General features: G+C 33.9%; 1 protein-coding gene across 8 annotated transcripts; it reads left to right on the plus strand.

Moving 5' to 3' along the window:
* Positions 1-2,973: 2,973 nt before the first annotated feature.
* Positions 2,974-6,681, plus strand: LOC112790295 (F-box/kelch-repeat protein At3g23880). 8 transcript variants are annotated; one of them, XR_011879808.1, is made up of 4 exons: positions 3,170-3,329; positions 3,543-4,771; positions 4,988-5,060; positions 6,347-6,681. XR_011879808.1 is itself a non-coding variant. In XM_025832626.3 (3 exons), the coding sequence occupies exon 2, from the start codon at positions 3,572-3,574 to the stop codon at positions 4,727-4,729; it is 1,158 nt and encodes a 385-aa protein (XP_025688411.1). In that variant the 5' UTR covers positions 2,974-3,329; positions 3,543-3,571; the 3' UTR covers positions 4,730-4,771; positions 6,347-6,681. The 8 variants fall into 8 exon arrangements, 2 of the variants coding, with proteins under 2 accessions (XP_025688411.1, XP_025688410.1); XR_003196592.3 differs by having other exon boundaries at positions 3,171-3,329; positions 3,430-4,771; positions 4,887-5,060; XR_003196593.3 differs by having other exon boundaries at positions 3,171-3,329; positions 3,430-4,771.
* The last annotated feature ends 15,419 nt before the right edge of the window (positions 6,682-22,100 follow it).

Consider the following 22,100-nt stretch of genomic DNA (forward strand, 5'->3'; position numbering starts at 1 on the left):
CTCGAATGTGCACGTCCCTGTCAACCCAACTATAATCCTCAAAACCTTCGATTTGAGGTAAACACTTTTTCTTTTTATCACCCATTCCCAAGAAAAATTTAACAAACGAAGAAGTAGAAGAAGGTTTACTAACCTCTAGTACTCATGCTTCTATGAAAAACTGAAGCTTCAAACTTAAACGGGAAAACAGAAAAGCCACTCTCTTTCCAAGCCACTAATTAAATGAACTTTTCAGTTCCATCAATTAATCCAAACCACACATCAACACCCACTTAGAACGGTTATGAACCAACTTGGGAAGTTGAACCAAATCATAATAACTATACACAAGGCCCAATAAAAACAGGCCCTACACTAATACATTTCGAAATCTCTAATTAAAAAATAAAAAGAAGCAAAAAGTACTACTGAGTGAGCCACGTTGACCTGGGGGCTCCATACACCGAGCTATAACCCGGCAAAAAAGCTCAACCCGTCTCCTCAAAGCCAGGCTAAGCTTGGGGGCTGTGATATGACCAGTAAGATCGGTTACGAATTATAGCTCGGTAACGCACCCACAATGATGGCCGAACATTCGCAATAATCAGCATTTATCTCCATAACGTCGGACATGCGATTAATGCTCTCCTCAGACGTTACAACTCAGACAAAACGGTCATCCCAATCCGAACAAATATAAAAGCAAAGGACAGAAACGAAAGAGGTATGCAATCTTTCTAAGAAAAACTCCTCATATATTTTTCATCTATTGACTTGAGCGTCGGAGTGCCTTTGCAGGTACCCACCTCCACCTCTCTCTTACCGACGAAGTCCGGGACGTATCTCGGGAGCTTGCCGACCTTACCAAGAAGGAGCGACCTATACCTCGGTTCAGCCTGGTAAGAACAGTTCATATTAATGTTTCCCATAAGCTTAGGCCTAGCTAAGCTACCTTTCTTTGAAGAAAACTTGGAGGGAAATTTGTCACCATGGACCACAAAATATTATACCGATATTCAGTAATATATCTTCAAAATTTAGATGATGATAAATTGAGAATAGGGTGTATCGGATGATAATTTTCTTATTGAGTCTAGCAAATCAGATCAGCAGATGTGATAGCAATATTCGATATTCAAATCGGATAAGATATTATCATAAAATTCGGATAGTATATGCTCGCAGTATTCCGATCTTCTATCACAAGTTCACAGCCATAAAAAAGTCCTAGTTTTGTAACAAGTTGCCTTTTTTTTTTCTTTTAAACATCATAATATTCCAATGGGTTCATTGATAATTGGTACTACGCATTTAAAGGTTTCATTTACAGAACTTAGTAGATCTACACTACCGATATATATGAGTCAATTCATACAAAGATGTATTTCGGCCAGGAAAAGGTTTGAAGTTTAGCCCAAGGCAAGTGTTCGAAAAAACATTAACCACGCAAAGTTTCTTGGTCCAATACTCCAATGTGCTTATTGGAAACTTTGAATCTAACTTTGCAGTCCAATTCTAATCTTTAATCCATAAAGCCTAAAATTCATCCCCAGGAAAAAAAAGGGTCCTATTCAAAAGTTTAGAACTAACTTTTGATTTTTTGGTATGTGGCTGGTTTTGGGTGCATTTTTAGGGATTTACTTAACTAATTAGATTAAGGGTTATTTAAATGTTTATCTGAGGTCAATGTTATTAGAAGTGAATTTTTTGTCATATTATGTGATCTCTGTTTGGTTTGAAATTGTAGATTTAAAGAAGTCATTTGTGAAATGGATGCACAAATGGATTACATCAATGCGTATCATACTATTGTTTTGAATTTTTTAAGTATTCATTTTGATCTCCCTGTCAAGATTCAAAAACTGTATAATAGGTCTTGTATTGTGAATTTGGCTCTAATCCAACGCATTGCAAATGCGGCGAAAAATTACATGATAAAAACTGCCGTGTACTATAATATTTCTTATACAGAATGATTGTTGCCTAGTAAGATTTGATTGATTTTTTTTTTGTTATAGGATTTGATTGAGCTTATATATCCCTTTTTTTAGTTGTTTTTGTCTTTGTCTGTGTTTGTCTTTAGTCACTAATAAAAAAAAGTTTAGAACTAACACTTGGAGACTATCACGGTCAGAAGTAGGGGTGTACATCGTCCGATCCGACTCGAAGATCCGGCCCGGTCCCAAACACTTTAGGAGCTAATTTAGTGTGATTTCGTCGGATTTAGGGTCGGGTAAAGGTCTCAAAAATAGACCTGGTCATTATTTCGGGGTCGGGTCCGGGTCATAGCTCGGGTCATCCAAATTCGGTCCGGTAGCCCAGTCATCATACATAATTAATATTTTGTGTTATTAGTGATGGATGATGGTTATTCTTATGTGTAATTTAAATATTGTAAACCTTAATATTTTGTGTTATTAGTTATTATAAGATTATAAGTTAATGTTGTATATTTAAAATGCATAAGACTTTAGACTAATGCATAATATTGTGTTATTTGTATTAATTTAAATATTTGGTGTTATTAGACAATATTAGTATTGATTATGGTTATACTATAATTTTAGAGAATTATTGGTTCTTGTTATATTTTTTTTAAGTGAATTTTACTATGTGAATTGTGAATAATGATTGGAGATTAGGTGATTTTTACATACTAAAGATCCGGTTTTTATCCAGTTTTCACCCAACCCGAAGATACGTAGATTTCATTGGGGTTAGAATTGAATTATGGTCTAAAAATTAAGCCCGGTCTATATTTCGAGTTGAATCTGGATTAAAACAAACCCGGTATGACCCGACCCATGTACACCCTTAGTCACAAGAAGCAAGGGCCAGCTGGATAAGGGTCCAGTCCTTTTGTTGTGTATGCGTCGGACTGTCCGGCCCATACCATGACAAAAAAAAAGGAAATACTTCGCAAAGACGCAAAATGTCTTGTTCTTGTTGTCCCGTCAAATATAACCTAAGAGAGGCCTAGTCTAAAAAAAAAATAGCTAAGAGAGAAAAATGAGAAAATAAGAAACTTCGTCTTGAATTTGAATCCTCTAAATTTTAAATTTTTATTTTAAAGAATAAAATATAATTTTATTTTAAATTTTTTTTATATTTATTCTTGATCTACCTATAAAATAAATAATAAAAAATTACAAATTTAAATAAATAATAAAAAATTATAAATTTTATTATCCAGAGTAAAATTCAAAATCTAAAAATTTCAAATCCTTTCGTTATGGGTAGCAGCAGTGAGATCCGGTAAGATTGAGTGCCGAATCCATGGTAACTTCCGGTGGGGTTCTCGTTCCTTCAAACACTACCAGATAGAAGGAGGAACATCGCGGGTCAGGGAGGTGAGTAGCTAGTGAGCTTTTCCGCCATATTTCTACTCATTCTTTTCATCTCAATAAACAATACCTTATTCATTCTATTTCTTGCTGACATCGACCACAGATCGGATTAGTCGTTAACGGAGGGCTCTCTAGATGAATTTTCAGTTTCCATAACTGCTTTCAGATTTAGGGTTGCTGCATAATTTTCATTTTAAGCTTGTAATCGCATTTCAGTTCTTGGTTGTAATCCGACTTCCGAGGACATGGCGGCTCAACACCCAACACCGCCACAAACACCACAGCCGCTCCTCTTCGGCGAACTGGTGATGGAGATCCTCTCTTGGATTCCTGCGAAGCCTCTCACGCGCCTGAAGCTTGTGTGCAAGTCATGGAACTCCATCATCTCCAATCCTCACTTCGTCAAACTTCATCTTCAGCGATCGCCCAAAAATGCCAACCTCCTTGTTATGCTAAGAGAAATATCCCCTGAAGGAGAAGTGAGTGTAGTGTTGAGTAGCGTTGAATCTTTCATCCGGAATCCTTCCTCCACTCTTACTGCTCAAGATGGTTGCCACTCTCTAGGCCGAGGCTGGGTTTTGGGTTCATGCAACGGTTTGGTTTGTATTTGGGATGGCATTGAAGATTATCCCAACGATTTCGAGTTCCATTTATGGAACCCTCTCACAGGGTTTAGTTCAGTGAAATCGCCGCGCTTACATGTCAATAAGTATGCTTCGTTTGGGTTTGGGTATGATGAGTCAAGTGACGGTTACAAGGTGGCGGCTGTCAATTTGGACATTAACTATACCGATAATTCTTGGGAAACAACTGTGGAAGTTTATAGGTTCGGTAGCAGTTCTTGGAGGAACATCGATAGTTTCCCTGCCTTTCCACTTGCTATTGAAGAGGACGGCATGTACATCGGTGGCACTCTTAATTGGCTTGGACTCCAGAACACTCAGGGAGGTGTTTATGATTGGGGTGCTGTTACACTTGATATGTTAGTGATTGTTTCGCTTGAGCTGAAATCGGAGACATATAAACAGATTCAGCTGCCTAATGGTATTGATGAGCTCCCCAGTCACAAGCCAAGTCTGAATGTTTGGGGGAATTGTCTGTATCTTTCTCATGATTACAAGAAAACTCATTTTATTGTGTGGCAAATGAAGGAGTTTGGAGATGAAATCTCTTGGACTCAAATGCTAAAGATTAGTCTTCAGCATATCAATGTTGAACTGCTGTTTCCTTTGTTTATATGTGAGAATGGAGATATCTTTGTGCTTGGAGCGAGTAACGGGGACATTTCTAAGATAGTTTTGTATGACCCGAGAGTTAATAATGTTGAGCACATTAACATCTTGGATAAAAATCATTTTGCCATTACCAATGATTATGTTGAGAGCTTGGTTCAGCACTGTTAAAATTCAGTTCTTCGAAGTTCTGCCCTTGCGGGTTATTGTTCTGTAAGTTATTTTAAATCCTTGCGTTTCATGTAGGCATAGAAAAGTTCAGGTCATTGTGATTATTTTGGGTGTTTCCTTACTTGGCAACTTCTTGTTGTTGGATCCAAATTTGCAGACAGATCCCTCAAAGTTTGGGCAGACTTTATACATACTTTCTTTGACTACTTGTTGCACATGTTTATTACTTTTTGCTAATCGTTGGATGTAAGTTTACAGACAAATGAAGTGGCGTTGATTTTTTCATTTGTTAGATCTAGAACATGATTTTCTGGAATGAAGAATGATTTTGGTGAGCATCTCATTGTAGAAGCAAGGAAATTTTGACTTTCTTTGTTTAGTTATTGGTTATTTACCTTTTCATGATATATGGCAAGCTGGATTGTACTAGTTGCTCAATTTATGATGTATATACCCTTCACTAGTTTTTGCGGTGGAAATTATGTGGCTATGTCAAGGTGGTTTTCATCATCTGCATCTCTATTTTCCCTTCAATTTTTGTTCCGATAGTGCCTTTTTAGAACCAAGAAGCTTACCTGTCAGGGTATTGTTTTTGGTTCTTTTTTCGGTTCAGAGAAATTTCTCATGCAGCATATGCCTTCTTGGATCTTTAGGGTTTATACATGTCTAATAGGATAGCAACTAAGTAAGATTGCTCGCTTAGATTGTTACATACATGTCTAATAGCATAGTAAATATGTGTATTCTGGAATTTGTTGATGTGAGATTAGTTAATTCAAAGAAAAAGAATGACAGAATATTGAATAATGGAAGAATTTTTTGCCACCAGAAAAGTTAGATGAAATTAAGATATTAAAATGATGTTGTAGAGGGATGATTGGGGCTTGGGAGGGGAGGGGTATAATTATAAAAACAATGAGGGGGCTGCTTTTATTGTTCTATAGCTGTTTTGTCAACAAAATTATCAAGTCCAAGAATAAAAGTTCACATTAGTAGCTGAAAAATTTGTTTCAATGCACTAGAAAATATACTGCTAAAAGTCACAATTGATATTGAACTGAAATGATAAGTTTGATGCTATCACTACTTGCTAACGTTGCTGCACTGCTAATACTAAGTTGTCCCCTGTTGCATTCACTAGAAACCTCAGCTCATGATTAACTCATTTGAATTGTCAAATGTTTCTTATAGCTATCTTACATTCCCAATTTGATAAGAATAGCAACTGCACAATGCAGCCACTGCCATGTTTAGTTTGCCTAATATAAAAGCCAGATACTATAACTATCATGCACTTCATTTTTACAACTCAATCTATGCTTTGTAAGATCACATTGTAGACTTGTAACCAATTTTTGGCATCACTTATGCAAACAAAATATGAGTATTTTGAATAACAATTTTAAACTCTTTTGAACCATTATGTCTTTCTTAAAAATCCTTCTTTCTCTCTCTTTGTTTAAACTCAATTCCAACAAATTTGGATCAATATTTATTACTAGCTTGCAAAACTTTCATTATAGAAGAAGTGAATGGAAAAATAAGTGCGTATATGCAAGTTATTAAATTATGAACTTAGTTATCGATGGAAATATAAACAACAATTTCTATCTGCAGGGTCTGGAAAATGTGACACCAATGATTGCAAAGATAGACCAGAAGAGTGCAATAGAGCTTGATTGCTTGAATCCTATGGCTTGGTTACAAGGAATGGTAATTCCTACTAGTAGTAGTTATAGTGATTAGATCTTAGCATGTTGCAACCGTAATGTTGAGAACCTTAGATGATACAACATGTGTAGCATGTTACTGCATGCACAGGAATGTAAGCAGTGAAGATTAAGAACCAAAATTTTATAGAACGAGAAGCAGTTATTAGGTGATATATATGTGTGATACTTCCTTTGCCAATGTTATTAGTTATTCTAAAATATTTACTTGTTTTCATGATTCCCACTGGTGTTATCATATCTTATAGTCAACTAGACATTTTATGACAATATCTTGTTATATTGAAAACCAAGAGAAATATTTTTAATCTTAGTAATGATGTTCTGTATGACGAGATATCCAGTGTCATGTATGCAAAAGATTATGGTCAACGGTTGACTTCTATGAATTCTTCTGAAATCATGCAAGTGGTTTTAAATCCTTGCATTTCATTTAAGGATACATAAGATCAGGGTGCTGGAAATACTTTTGGTGTTTCTTTAGGTTGACTAACTGTTGTACCTGTTCATTCATTATGCTAATTTTGGTTCTAAATATGTTGTTGGGTGAATTTATTTTGAATTTATTCAAGATAATGTCATGAGAAAGTGAGCTAATATTTGCAGATTATAATATAATGAATAGTTGTGAGTTAGGATATTGACACTGAATCTGTTTTTTATGTGAATTTCAATATTAACACCCAATCTGTTTATCTAAGTGTTGGCTTATTGCATCATTGTGGTAGATAGTAGAGTATGATTTAACTTTTTAAACTTCAACCCTGTTAAAATTCAATTCCTCTTCAAAGTTATGCTTCTATAGCTTTTTGTTCTGTAAGTTATTTTAAATGCTTGCCATTTCATGTAGGCGTAGGAAAAAGTTTCAGGACATTGTGATTATTTTGGGTGTTTCCTTATTTTGGCTACTTGTTATTGTTGGATCACAGATCACTTCAATTTTTGGGTGTTTCCTCATTTTGTTCTGTAATTTTTGAAGTAATCTTACTTGTTAATTTGCATGCAGATCACTCCAATTTTGGGTAAAACTTTTTACATACATGTGCACAAAATTCTAACATCCTTTCTTTGACTACTTGTTGCATAAGTTTATTAAATTTTTACCACTAGTTTTTGGCACAGGATTCGGTGGTCCAGGAATCTTTGGACCATTTAGTGGTCCAAGTAGAAAACATGTTTTTAGAGTTTTTTTATCAATTGCTACGTAGTTCTTGAACTAATTTTAATTACAAATCAACTCCATATATTTTATTTAATTATAAAAATAGTTTTTTATTTTATAAATTATTATTTTATCAATTATCAATTATATTTATTAACAATCAAATACAAAAATAACAACCAATTATATCCTCCATTCATCTTAATAATTCCAATTGGTTAAAAAGTTAACTTTGATCTTGCTTCCAAATCGTGTTTCCTTGAAATTCAATCGATTGGTTTACACTATATCACAAAACAATCGATTGAAAGTTGTAAGGTAGAATGGTAAAAAACTTATACCAGTCGATTGTTTATACTTTCCAATCGAATGAATGCCTCAAAACAATCGATTGTTGTTGTTACTCAATCGATTGAATTCACGAAAACAACATGGATTTGCCAAATACAATCGATTGGAAAGTGATGACATTGAAGTTTTAGCCAAATTCAATCGATTGGTAATGTAATCCAATCGATTGGAAGGTGATGAAGTTGAATGTTTTGCCAATTTCAATCGACTGGTAATGGTACATAAAATTTATAAAACGTCAATGATATTTTCTTTTAAATTAATTTATAAAATCTTTTAGATTTGTGTCTTATGAAAAGTAAAAAAAAAAATTATAGTAGAGTAAAACTTAGCTGAAACCAAATAACATAGTGTAACAAACATCTTTGATCAATATTAAAAAAAATTAGCCTAATTATGTACATAAAATCCTAAAAAATACAGTTCTATCTTTTTTAATTAAGTTAGCTTTAAAATACCAATAATGCTTTTTCATGTGCTGCTTTTAATCTAAAATCCTAGAAAAAAATTGATTTAAAATATTATAATGTTATTATATTGGCACAACACTTTATTTTTGTATGATAAATATAAGTACATTTTTATATAAAGTATTTAAAGTATATAAAAATGTATTCCTATTATAAAAAAAATATTTAAAAAGTCATTAAATTTTTATATGTTATTAAAATTTAATAAATACAAGTACATTTTTATATGTTATTTTTAATTTAATGTACTAATAGGAGTTAAAATTAATTTATATTTAATAATTTTATACTAAAATTAATTTACTATAATTTTGTTTTATACTTCTTTTAGTATATTTTTTTATATTATATAGTATTTTTTCTAGTATCTTATTGTACAATGTGTAATTCGAATTACCATTTGATTCGAAATGTGAGTAATTCGAATAAATTTGATTCGAACTTCCTCCTACTCACGTGTTCCTACTAATTCGAATTGATACAATTCGAATTATGCTTTTATAATTTGTTCTAAGTTGATTCGAATTACTTGTATGCAATGGTTGGGAATAATTGGAGCTGTATTGATTCGAATTATTAAGGAATGTAATTAGAATAAAGTTGTTTCGAATTACATTAAAGTGTGCTTTGGTGAATTCTTGTATCAGATTCTTGTTTGGCTTATATGCGTAATAAACTTCTTTCCTTGGCTTAAATATGTTTTTGGTTACTAATATTTTAACAAACTAAATTTGTGCATAACACAAATAAATAAATAAATTAAGCATACTTACTACTTAATACGTTGCTACCTTATCAATATCATATACTTTTTGTATTTTTTACTCTACCTTACTTGAATAAAAGCAAAAAATACTATTGATCGGCAAAATTAATTTTATAAATTACCAATCTATAAATTAATTTTATGTACCATTACCAATCGATTGAAATTGGCAAAACATTCAACTTCATCACCTTCCAATCGATTGGATTATATTACCAATCGATTGAATTTGGCTAAAACTTCAATGTCATCACTTTCCAATCGATTGTATTTGGCAAATCCATGTTGTTTTACGTGAATTCAATCGATTGTTTTGAGGCATTCATTCGATTGAAAAGTATAAACAATCGATTGGTATAAGCTTTTTACCATTCCACCTTACAACTTTTAATGGATTGTTTTGTGATAGAGTGTAAACCAATCGATTGAGTTATCATTCAATCGATTGTTTTGAAAAACCAATCGATTGAATTTCAAGGAAACACGATTTGGAAGCTATGGACGAACGTAACGAGATCAAAGTTAATTTTTTAATCAATTGGAATTATTAGGATGAATGGAAGATATAATTGGTTGTTATTTTTGTATTTGATTGTTAATAAATATAATAGATAATTGATAAAATAATAATTTATAAAATAAAAAACTATTTTTATAATTAAATAAAATATATGGAGTTGATTTTTAATTAAAATTAGTTTAAAGACTACGTAGCAATTAATAAAAAAATTCTAAAAACATGTTTTCTATTTAGACCACTACATAGTCCAAAAATTCCTGAACCACCGAATCCTGTGCCTAGTTTTTGCCGTGGAAATTGTGTCTGTGTGATGGTGACTTTGATCTTCTGCATCTCCTTTCCCATTCAATTTTCGTTCCAACAGTCCCTTCTTGGAACCAAAAAGCTTACTTGTCATGGTATTGTTTTTAGTTCTTTTTTGGTTCGAATTAAATTTGTTACGCAAGGTATGCCTTTTTGGATCTTTTGATACATGTCTAATACAAATAAGATTGCTTGTTTAGATAAAAGCATACTTGTCTAATAGAATAGTAATTATGTGTATTCCAAATTTTGTTGATGCAAGATTAGTTAATACTTGATAAGAAGAAAAAATGACAAAATATTAACTAATAAAATAATTTTTTGCCACTGAAAAAGTTACATGTACACCGTCACATTCTGTTGCTATATCAATGATGTGATATCAGACTTTGTAGTTATCATATTAGTCGGCAATGAACACCATTTAATCATATCGATCAACCCTCATGAAGTCATGATCCTCAACTTTGGTCAAACAACAATTATTACTGTCACGTGTCACATCCAAATAGGCCCAACTGTACCACTCTCAGTCTCGGCCATTGGCCTCTGCAATCTGCATAGTTTCTTTCTTTCTATAACTTATTTTTAACCAAATTTTGTTTTGTTGGCATAACATTTAGAAATATAAATTTTTTGAAATTACGTTATTTTGATATTATAAATTATGATAAAAAAAAATAAATTATCAGTTTTTGAAATATTTTTATCTGAGTGGTATTGGTAGCTGGTGACACCGACAACCACGTGTACCCTGCAATGGCCATCGCGGATGAGCTCATATTAGCCAATTCCACAATGGAGTTCCTCTTTGTTGGCACTCCAAATAGCGTTGAAAGCGCTGCAGTTCCTTCCGCAGGGTAGAGCTCCGCCTTGGTGCCTTCGGCGAGGTTGAGTCGCCCCTCACAACCTTTTCTTCTTTCCTTATTGTTTGTTATGATCACTCATCCGTTGCTTTTGCCATTTGCGTGATTTCAACCCCCATATCGTTGTTGGAACTGGCGGGTATATCTCTTTCCCTGTTTGCCTTGCCACCAAGTTAAAAGTGATAAACCTTGTGATCCATGAACAGAACTTTGCTCCTAGTTTGGCCAACTCTATTTTTGCCCTGTTTGTTGATGCCATCTTGGTGACACTGGCAGTTGTGGATGAGATCTAAAAAATTTTTAGCGTGGTAAAGCCTTAGGAATTAGGGTGGGTTAGGTTAGGTTGGTAATTTGAGATTTTTGGATAGTATTTTAAGTTTTTGATAATTTTGTCTCAACCTCATTTTTATGAGTATAATTTTAATTTTTTTTTTGTGGATAGATTTGTCAAGTATTTAAATTTTTTATGGGTAGAAATAAGAGTTTACTTAAAATAAATTTAGAATTAAACTATTTTTACAAAAATCGTAAAAGTAAAAGTTTTAGTCAATTAAGTAGGCCAAGATTTTGGTAAATAATAAATTTCTTAGTTATTATTTTTATAGATAAAAGTTTAATTTTTAGTTATATTTTAATTTTAATTTAATTTAATTTAGTTTTAATTATAATTAGAGAATATTATATTATATATTTTAATTATAAAATTTATACTTAGTATTGATAATAATATATAAAAGAAATAGATTAAATAAAAAAATAACTAATAAAAAAATAAAAAAAATTCTTTAATTTCAGTAAAAAAAAATTAATTTCAATTAGTAATATGTAATAGAGTACTATCCTTCAATACATTTACAATTATGTTATGAGTAACTATCACCTATATAGGATTTTTTTAAAATAAATATTTTAAATATTTTATTTATTGGTATAGATAATTTGAATGTAATCTATGTTTTTGTATTTTATTATTTATCTTATTTATTGTGTAAATAAATTAATTATAAATATATCCTATCTAGTGGGATAAAGTTTTATTATTGTTGTTGTTGTATATTTTATTTAAAATTTAAAACAAATAAAATATTCATAATTAATTTATAAACGAAATAAATAATAAAAATATAAATTATATTCAAATTATTTATACTGATAAATAAAACATTTAAAATGTTTATTTTAAAAAAAAATTCCACCAATATATGCTCCTCTAATTGCATCATGGAGGCACTTACTCAAAGAAAATAAATGCAAAAGGCATGCTATTTATGAAATTCATGGCTAAAATATAACACATTTTATTACGAGAATATTTATATACAGATCAAAATTGTACTACGACACTCATTAAAAATAAAGAAAAAGTTTAAAGGTTCAGTACTTTAATTAAAATTTAGTTAAATATTTAATTAATAAAAAAGTTTAATTTTATACTATTAAATATAAGAAAAAATTTAGGGGTTAATATTTTTATTAAAATTTGATCGATACTTAATCATTAAAAGAAAAGTGAATAATTTTATATTATTGGATGAAATTTCATACTATTACAAATATTAATAATGACTAATTGATGATTATAAATTACAAAATTTATTGGCCTTTTAACACTTTTCTTAAATATAATTTGACACTATTAAAAATATTAATGATGATTAATTAATAGTTACAAATCACAGAATGTATTTGCGCCTCTAATACTGCTGAAAAATAAAAAAGAATGAGATAGACTTGCATGTCTTTGTATCTCTCCACACTTGCATTATGTATTGTATGGGAGCAAATCCTTTTATTACTGCATATGAAATTGTTGTGTTTCAATAGCAAAAGGAGTCGTAAATGTAACTTTGTAGTGACCAATGTGAAATTTAGCTCAGTTTTTCACCAGGGACAAGAAAATAAACAGATTGGAATGAAATTCTCGACTTACACGTGAATATACTTAATAATAAGTTCTAAATTTGACACCACAACTAAAACTTATCACAGCCAGCAAATGATATACAATTCAACTATCAAGTCTTGTCAACTTTAAATATTCTCTGACCTAGATATCCTTTCTAAGCTATTCTCAGTCCTCAGCTTAATGCGAATCAACCAACAGATGCAGAAAAGTTTAATTTAATCAACCGACCCTTAATTATACCGCTTAATGCGGCCGTCTAAGTTTAAATATATTTTTTTTCAAAAGAAATATTTCATTAATAAAATGAAATGAAAGATCCACTAGGAACTAACATAGGGGTAATTTTGGAAAAGATTTAACAAAGACTATGAATGTAATTGAATTACATTGATTAAGTAACTTTTTTAATTCTTCAAAAGAAGTTTCGTTTTCTTCTCTCTCACAAAGAACACCGTATCCAGTTCATCTTCTTTATCTTCTTCATCTCCTCTGCATAGTTCGGTGAGCCGCATCAACACACATCCAAGGTGTTCTCTACTTTTTATTGAAGACCAATTCATTCCTTACTTTCCATATCTGCCAACACAGGTTTGCTGCTAGCTCTATATCACTTGAATAGTTATGGCTTCTAAGTATGGTTGCTTGTGTGAACTCTGACCATCGCTTCCATGGTTCCGTTTGTTGTGCAGGAACTTCAAACTCCGCGAGCCTCCATGCTTCTACTGAGTTCGGGCAGTCAAAAATGCAATGACCCACTGATTCTTCTTCCATTTGGCAGCGAATACACATCGGGTTAGAAGAAGCAATCCTGGAATGCAGCTTTTGGTTAACTGGTAAGCCTTCATGAGCCATCTTTCAGATAAAATTTTTGACTCTAGGTTGACTTTTCATCTTCCATATGTTCATCCAAAACTCTTGTTGCTTGCATCGATCTGGGAGAAACTCCGCTGGAGGGTGGTAGAAGAGGAATGCTACTCGGTAATCTGACGCTACAGAATATTCGCCGTTGTTGGTCCGCATCCAGGTTAGTTTATCGTCTCCTTCACAAATAGGAGTATTGATGATTGTTTCAGTGATTTCTGGTTGAAAAAATTTTGCTATTTTATCCTGGTCCCAAGTTTTGTTAGGCAAAATTAGCTCTGAGACCCACTGAGGGATTCGATCAGTGTTTTGACTAGAAATAGGCATAATTACAGTGTAGTCATTGACCCATAAATTTGTATGAATGTTCACCATATTTTCCCTACGAATTTTTCAGATTAGTCCTTTTTCCAAGACTTTCCTGCCTTCCAAGACACTCCTCCAGCCCCATGATGGGTTATTCCCTGTCTCTGTTCTCAGAAAATTTGTGAACTTGTAGTATTTGCTCATGTATATTTTATTAAGCAGAGAATTCGATTTAGTAAGTAGCCTCCAGCCTTGTTTTGCAAGCATTGCAAGGTTGAAAGCCTTTAGGTCTTTGAAATTTAGTCCTCCTTGATTTCTGGGTCTACATGTAATCTGCCAACTTATCCATTGCATCTTTCTCTCTCTATTTTTTTGTCCCCACCAAAACTGTAAGATAGTGTGTTGTAATTCCTCTAATAAAGTATCAGGCAATCGAAAACAACTCAGAGTATAGATGGGAATTGCTGTAGCTACTGCCTTTATCAAAATCTCTCGACCGCTAGGAGAAAGTAGAGCTCGTTTCCATTGTTGGAGTTTTTGGCGGACCTTGTCTTTAATATAATTGAAAGTAGCTCTCTTGGACTTCTGAATAACTGACGGTAACCCCAAATATTTATTTTGATTTCCAACATGCGGAACCATAAGAAGATCAGACAATTGGTCTCGGGTTTGAAGCGGTGTATTTTTGCTGAAGAAAACAGATGACTTGGCTAAATTAACCACTTGGCCACTTATGCCCTCGTAGGTCTGTAAGATACTTAGTAAGCCTCGGCAGTCTCCTTCTGTAGCTTTGCTAAATAAAATTGAATCATCTGTAAAAAATAGATGGGTAATTCTGGGACATCTGTGATTCAGTCTCAAACCAGAAAGATCCTGTCTCTGTTCTCCTCTGTGGAGCAGATGAGAGAGACGCTCTGCACAAAATAGGAATAGATAGGGAGAAAGAGGGTCGCCTTGACACAACCCTCTACATGGTTTAAAATAACCATGTGGTTGACTATCCACAGTAACAGAGTAAGAAACTGTCGTCACACATTCCTTCATCCAGTCCAGCCATTTATCGCAAAAACCCAACTTTTTCATCATCGCCCAAACAAAAGACCATTCGACTCTATCATAAGCCTTACTCATATCAAGCTTTAGAGCTAAGTTTTAAATAGTTAAAACTATACAGAAAATTATAAAAAATATATGATTGACTCATTTTTTTATGCATTTAATTAATCTTTTATTAAATTAATAAAAAATATATCATACTTTAGCTTACAATAAATATAAGTAGATAAAAAATGAATCACTTATTATTAGAAAAAGACTTAAGTATAATTATTTTCATCAAGACTGCTACACATACAAGTCTTTTTGACTTACAAGTTATACAAGCTGCCCAAACCCAACAAAAAATGATGCGCACCCACACTTCACACTCGAACGTGAAAACCACGCGCGCTACTCAACCGTTTCACTTGCTCCAAAGCGTGCTCATAATGAAAAACTCTTCCTCTTCTTCCTCAATCAATACACAAACCCTCGAGATTCAATCCACATTCAAAACAAAAAAAGCTTTGAAGAAACTGTCCAAGTCCTCGCAAAAAGTACAACAAATCAAGAAGCAAATATTCAAATCTCCATAAAAAATACCAAAAAGAACGAACAAACATCATTCAAGGTACTGTTTCATTTTTCATCTAGGTTTTTCACATTTCTATTTCTGATTTCGAAATCGAAGTACTATATCGTGGTATTTTTCTCTCTGTTTGACTGTTCTAGATTTAGATCTCATATTACTGTTCTAAATGAAACTCTTCAAGTCATTTACGCTATTTTACGTAGTTCAAGTGAAATGATATTTGGGTGTATATATATAAACTCTGTTTTGTGAATGTTAGGAGGCCATTTAAGTAGGTTTGTATACATATAAACTATGTATAGAGCATTTCTGGGTGTATATGTCAGTATAGAATGAGACTGGTGCTTCTAGTGGCATTTTGAGTGGCATTTTGAACCTAAATATCATTTTGAACTCGTTTAATTTATGATTTTACTTGTTTGATTGAGTTGAATATGATTTTGAACTCATTTAATTTTGTTTAATTGAAAAAAAATGTGTATAGGACTGAATTTAGGTGTTTGTGGCTGGAATTTAAGAGCACGTGACTGGTTTTTAGGTGTATAGCTCTGGTACTTGGGTACATTTTTTATCTATTAACAGTATTTCTTTTTCCTTGTAGTAAAAATGACAACCAAAAACCAAAGTGAAAAAAATACAACGTAAGTGAATATATATATATATATATATATATATATATATATATATATATATATATATATATATATATATATATATATATATATATATATATATATTACAACAAGTCAATTTTTTCTAATATAAATATAGGTTATTTAAATGACTCTAATTTTGCTTTGTTTACAGCAAACCAAAGACTTGAAGTATGCTACCAGACTACTGAGTAAAAAATTTGAAAAGATGAGTGAACCGAAGAAAGCAATTGTTCGTGAACTAGGATTTGGGGGACTCATGCACATTCCGCCTATGAATGTGCCTCACAAACTTTTAAAGGAGTTGGCTAACTCCTTTAAATTAGGAAAAAACACACTGGAAACCAGCTATGGCTCCTTTAAGATTAGACTAAAAATAATAGGAGATGCCCTTGGCCTCAATGTATCAGGTAACTAATTATAGAAAACCTCTATAGTTCCATTATCTGTAATATTTTCTTCGCAATATCTTATTTGGATCTCATGTAATCAAGTAATAGATTTAGAGGCATATGAATAATATTTGGGTGCACATGAGTGATATCTGGGTGCATGTGAGTGATATTTGGGTGCATATGAGCGATATTTGGGGTGCATGTGAGTGATATTTGGGTTCATATGAATCATATTTGGGTGCATTTCAAGTAATAAATTATTTTCTTTTTTGTAGGAGATCTATTTCTTGAAAAAGTGAGTTATAAGAATCTCTCCGAAGAGAACCAACTCATTTTTAGAAGGTTCCAGGGCAACACTCTGAAGCAGTTGACCGATGAGATGATGAGCATCGGTGTTGAAAATGAACAAGATCGGTTGATGTTTAAGAGGATTTTCATCCTCTATATTCAGATGGCATTCTTGCTACCAAGTATAATAACCAAAGTATCACCTACGCACATGATAAACCCCGTTTTGACGGTTTATCTTGTATTGATTTTAAGAGATTTTATCACCTTTTACCCATATTTATTCAATGAAATAGCATGGTTTTGTGATTGTCTCCTTATTTGTGCTTAGATGTGAAAACATGCTTTTAGACCCTTAATTTGATGATTTTTATTCACCTTTGATTCCACTAGATGCCTTGATGTGTTTGTTAGTGATTTCAGATTGAAAAGGCTAAGAATGGATCAAAGGAGTGAAGAGGGAAAGCATGCAAAGTGGAGAAATCATGAAAAGTCAAAGAAGTTGAACTCGCCCATGGACGCGTGCGCGCACCTGGCGCTTACACGCACCTGCGAATCACCCCATGGACGCGTACGCGTGCTGTGCGCGTACGTGGTGCACGAATTTGTAATCCGTACAACTAACCAGCAAGTGCACTGGGTCGTCCAAGTAATACCTTACGTGAGTAAGGGTCGATCCCACGGAGATTATTGGTTTGAAGCAAGCTATGTTTATTTTATTATTCTTAGTCAGGATGTCAATCAAAATTATCAATTGGAATTATTAGATTGGAAAAAATAAAAGAGAATAAAATCGTTACTTGTTGTGCAGTAATGGGGAATATGTTGGAGTTTTGGAGATGCTTTGTCCTCTGAATTTCTGCAATGTAATATTCAACTCAATTGTTTGTAAAGCCCGTCTACGGCAAGCTGTATGTAGGGTGTCACCATTGTCAGTGGCTACCTCCCATCCTCTCAGTGAAAACAGTCCAAATGCTCAGTCACAGCACGGCTAATCAGCTGTTGGTTCTCGATCATGTTGGAATAGGATCCATTGATCCTTTTGCGTTTGTCATCACGCCCAGCAATCGCGAGTTTGAAGCTCGTCACAGCCATTCAATCCTTGAATCCTACTCGGAATACCACAGACAAGGTTTAGACTTTCTGGATCCTCAAGAATGGCCGCCATCAATTCTAGCTTATACCACGAAGATTCTAGTTAAAGAAGCTAAGAGATGCCCATTCAGTCTGATGTAGAACGGAGGTGTTTGTCAGGAACACGTTCATGGATTGAGGAAGGTGATGATTGTCACGGATCATCACCTCCTTCACAATTAAGCGCGAATGAACATCTTAGATAGGAACACACACACGTTTGAATGAAATAGAAACAATTGCATTAATTCATTGAGACGCTGCAGAGCTCCTCACCCCCAACAATGGAGTTTAGAGACTCATGCCATCAAAGTGTATAAAATTCAGATCTGAAAATGTCATGAGGTACAAGATAAATCTCTAAAAGTTGTTTAAATAGTAAACTAGTAACCTAGGTTTACAGAATATGAGTAAACTAAGATAATTGGTGCAGAAATCCACTTCTGGGGCCCACTTGGTGTGTGCTGGGGCTGAGACTAAAGCTATCCACGAGTTGAGGCATTTCTTGGAGTTGAACTTCAAGTTATAACGTGTTTTGGGCGTTCAACTCCGGATCACGACGTATTTCTGGCGTTTAACTCCAGACAGCAGCATGTACTTGGCGTTCAACGCCATGTTACGTCGTCTATCTTCGTGCAAAGTATGGACTATTATATATTGCTGGAAAGCCCTGAATGTCTACTTTCCAACGCCGTAAAGAGAGTGCCAATTGGACTCCTGTAGCTCTAAAAAATCCATTCCGAGTGCAGGGAGGTCAGGATCCAACAGCATCAGCAGTCCTTTTTCAGCCTAACTCAGATTTTTGCTCAACTCCCTCAATTTCAGCCAGAAAATACCTGAAATCACAGAAAAACACACAAACTCATAGTAAAGTCCAGAAATATGATTTTTGCCTAAAAACTAATAATATTCTACTAAAAACTAACTAAAACATGCTAAAATCTACATGAAATTACCCCCAAAAAGCGTATAAAATATCCGCTCATCAGTACGCGTCGGTGCTGGTTTATGATTTTTTTAATGAAAACGTGGCCAACGAATTCTGAAGGGTTGTGGGGCCCAATCTCAACCAACTTTGGTGCCTAAACTGCTATTTAAAGCCAAGGATTGAAGAGCAAAGGGGATTCCAATCATTCACACTCAGTAGGATTAGTTTAGAGGTAGTTTCTAGAGAGAGAAGCTCTCTCTTCTCTCTAGAATTAGGATTAGGATTAGGTTTAGTTCTTAGATCTAGGTTTTAATCTTTGCCTTCTTCTACTTCTATCTCTCAATTCTTTGTTGCTACATTCATCTTCTTCTATTCTTTTGTGGTAATTTCCTTTATGTTGTTCTTATATTTTGTTGTAGATCTAGTATTGTTGCTTCTACATTCTTCCAATTCAATAAGAGGTAATTCATAATAAATGTGTCTTCTTTGCTTTTCTATTGTTGATCTCTTATTTTTGTAGTTGTAGATTCCTTTAATTCTTGCATTTAATAATGTTTACTTCTATTGCACTTTATGTGTTTGTTGAAATGCCTCTTCTAGATATAGTATAGATTTTGTTCCTCTTGGCCTAGGTAGAGTAATTAGTGACACTTGAGTTATCTAATTCCTTTGTTGATTAGTAATTGGAGAGATTGCTAATTGGTTTGGAGTGCACTAAAGCTAGTCTTTCCTCGGGAGTTGGCTAGGACTTGTGGCTCAAGTCAATTCATCCACTTGACTTTCCTTTATTTAGTAAGGGTCAACTAAGTGGGAGCAATGAACAATTCTCATCACAATTGAGGAGGATAACTAGGATAGGACTTCTAGTTCTCATATCTTGCCAAGAGCTTTGTTAGTTGTTAGTTTATTTCCTTTGCCATTTATATTTCTTGTATAAAATCTCAAAAACCCCAAATATAGCTCACAACCAATAACAAGACACTTTATTGTAATTCCTAGGGAGAACGACCCGAGGTTCCAATACTTTGGTTTATAAAATTAGGGGTTTGTTACTTGTGACAAACAATCTTTTGTATGAAAGGATTTTTGATTGGTTTGGAAACTATACTTGCAACGAGAATTCATTTGTGAAATTCTATACCGTCAAAAATCCGTTCATCAAAATGGCGCCGTTGCCGGGGAATTGCAATGGTGTTGTGTTATTGGTTATTGTATATATGTGAATATTGTGAATATGTTTGCTTTTTGCTTCTTTGTTAGTTTTTAGTTTGTTCTCTTTATTTGTTACTATTTTTTGTTTTTGCCCTCTCTTGCTATCATGAATTCTCACTTTGGCTATGAGTGTAGTTACAATTGTGTTGTAGGTGATGAGAACTTCAATGAGGATGTGTATCAAGGATGGAACAATCAAAGGTGGGAGGAGCCATATGCATATGATCAATCCTCTTGGCAACAACCTCCACCAATGCACTATGAAGAAGAGCCATTCTATGATGCATATCAATCCAATGGCTATGGTGAATCACCTTGTGACTTTCAAGAACCACCACCATATGCCTATGAACCATATCCTCAACATAACCCTCAACCATACTCACAAGCCCTTTCTTACCAACCACCTTCATATGACCCTAATCCATATCCACCATTCCAACAACCATATGAGCCATATGAACCACACATAGAGCCACCACCGTCCCAACATCACCACTTTCAAGAGCCACCCCCTCCACATTATTACCAAGATGAACCACCTCCAATATATGAACAATTTTAACCACAAGATGAATACTACTTTCCACCACAACCTCACATGGAAGAATATTCATGTCCATCGATCCAAGACCCATATGATCCCTATCATGATATCCAAGCGGAACAAGAGTCAAGGGATCATCTCAAGGAAGCATTGGATCAATTTCAAGCAACCATGGAGTGTGTTGTGCAACAAGTGGAAAGAATGGAAAACATTGAACCACCACAACTCTACCAAGAAGAACCACCTTCCTATTATGAACCTTTTCCCCAAAATGATGAACCCTTCCACCCACCCCAATCTCTAATAGATGAAACCCTTGGTGTTCTTGTTCAAGGTCAAGAAGAGATGAAAAGGGATGTGCAAAATTTCATGGCCGCCTTGGATGCGGTAACAAATCAATTAGCCTCCCAATGCTTGAACACTCAAGGAACTCCCATGGCTACATGTGGAGAATCAAATGAAGAACATAGCATGAAGGAGAGATTGGAAACTCCGATGGGAAATGAGGGAAGTTGCTTTGTATTAGACCAATTGGAGGAAGCTTTAATTGTTGAAGACAAGGAAGAAGTGGTAGAAGACTTAGGAGATGCGGAGCCTCCATGGGAATATAGAGTTGAAGAAAACCCCTCCAAGATGATTGAAATTGATGCTAGGGAGGAAAGTGCACACCTTCCAAGGCATATTCCATATGAAGACTTGGATGGGATAGAGAAAGAATTGAGTTCCCTTGGTGATGAAGATCAAGCATCAAGTCTTAGTGGTGAAGAATCCTTTGAGCATAAAGAACCTTCTCCGGTTAGATTTGAAAGCGTTGAGGAGGTAAATTTTTCTCACCCTCTCCATTATGAATTGAGTAAAGGAAAATGTTTAGATAAAATTGTTGAACAAAGGATTGAGATTAAGAGATCATGTGAAGAGGTGGAAGTCCCTAGAAATAGAAGAACGAGGGTTGGTTATGCTTTGTCAAGATCTTTGGAAGCATCTTTGCCTAGGTTGCCATCTACATCTTTATTTGAGTGGGTGAAATTCATTTCTATTAGCTTTATTATCCCACTTGAATATGGTTTGCTTGAAACGGATGGCCAACTTAGGGAAGTTTGTGGGATGAAGCGTAAGCGGAAAAGGTTTTGTGGTGGGCGTTGCAAATCAAGGCTCATTATGGTTGATGCATCAAACATGAGATATAAAGGTTGGAGTAGTGCTCAAATAGATGGGTCTAGGAGGATTGTTGGCCACTATATAGAGAATTCACCTTACTTACCACCCGGATGGACTAATAATGATAATCAACTTCAAGACGGGTGTGAAAATAAAGTGTGGAATCCCGGATTAGAAAAAGAGGA

The sequence above is a fragment of the Arachis hypogaea genome, chromosome 3, assembly GCF_003086295.3.
Source record: "Arachis hypogaea cultivar Tifrunner chromosome 3, arahy.Tifrunner.gnm2.J5K5, whole genome shotgun sequence".
Classification (NCBI taxonomy): domain Eukaryota; kingdom Viridiplantae; phylum Streptophyta; class Magnoliopsida; order Fabales; family Fabaceae; genus Arachis; species Arachis hypogaea.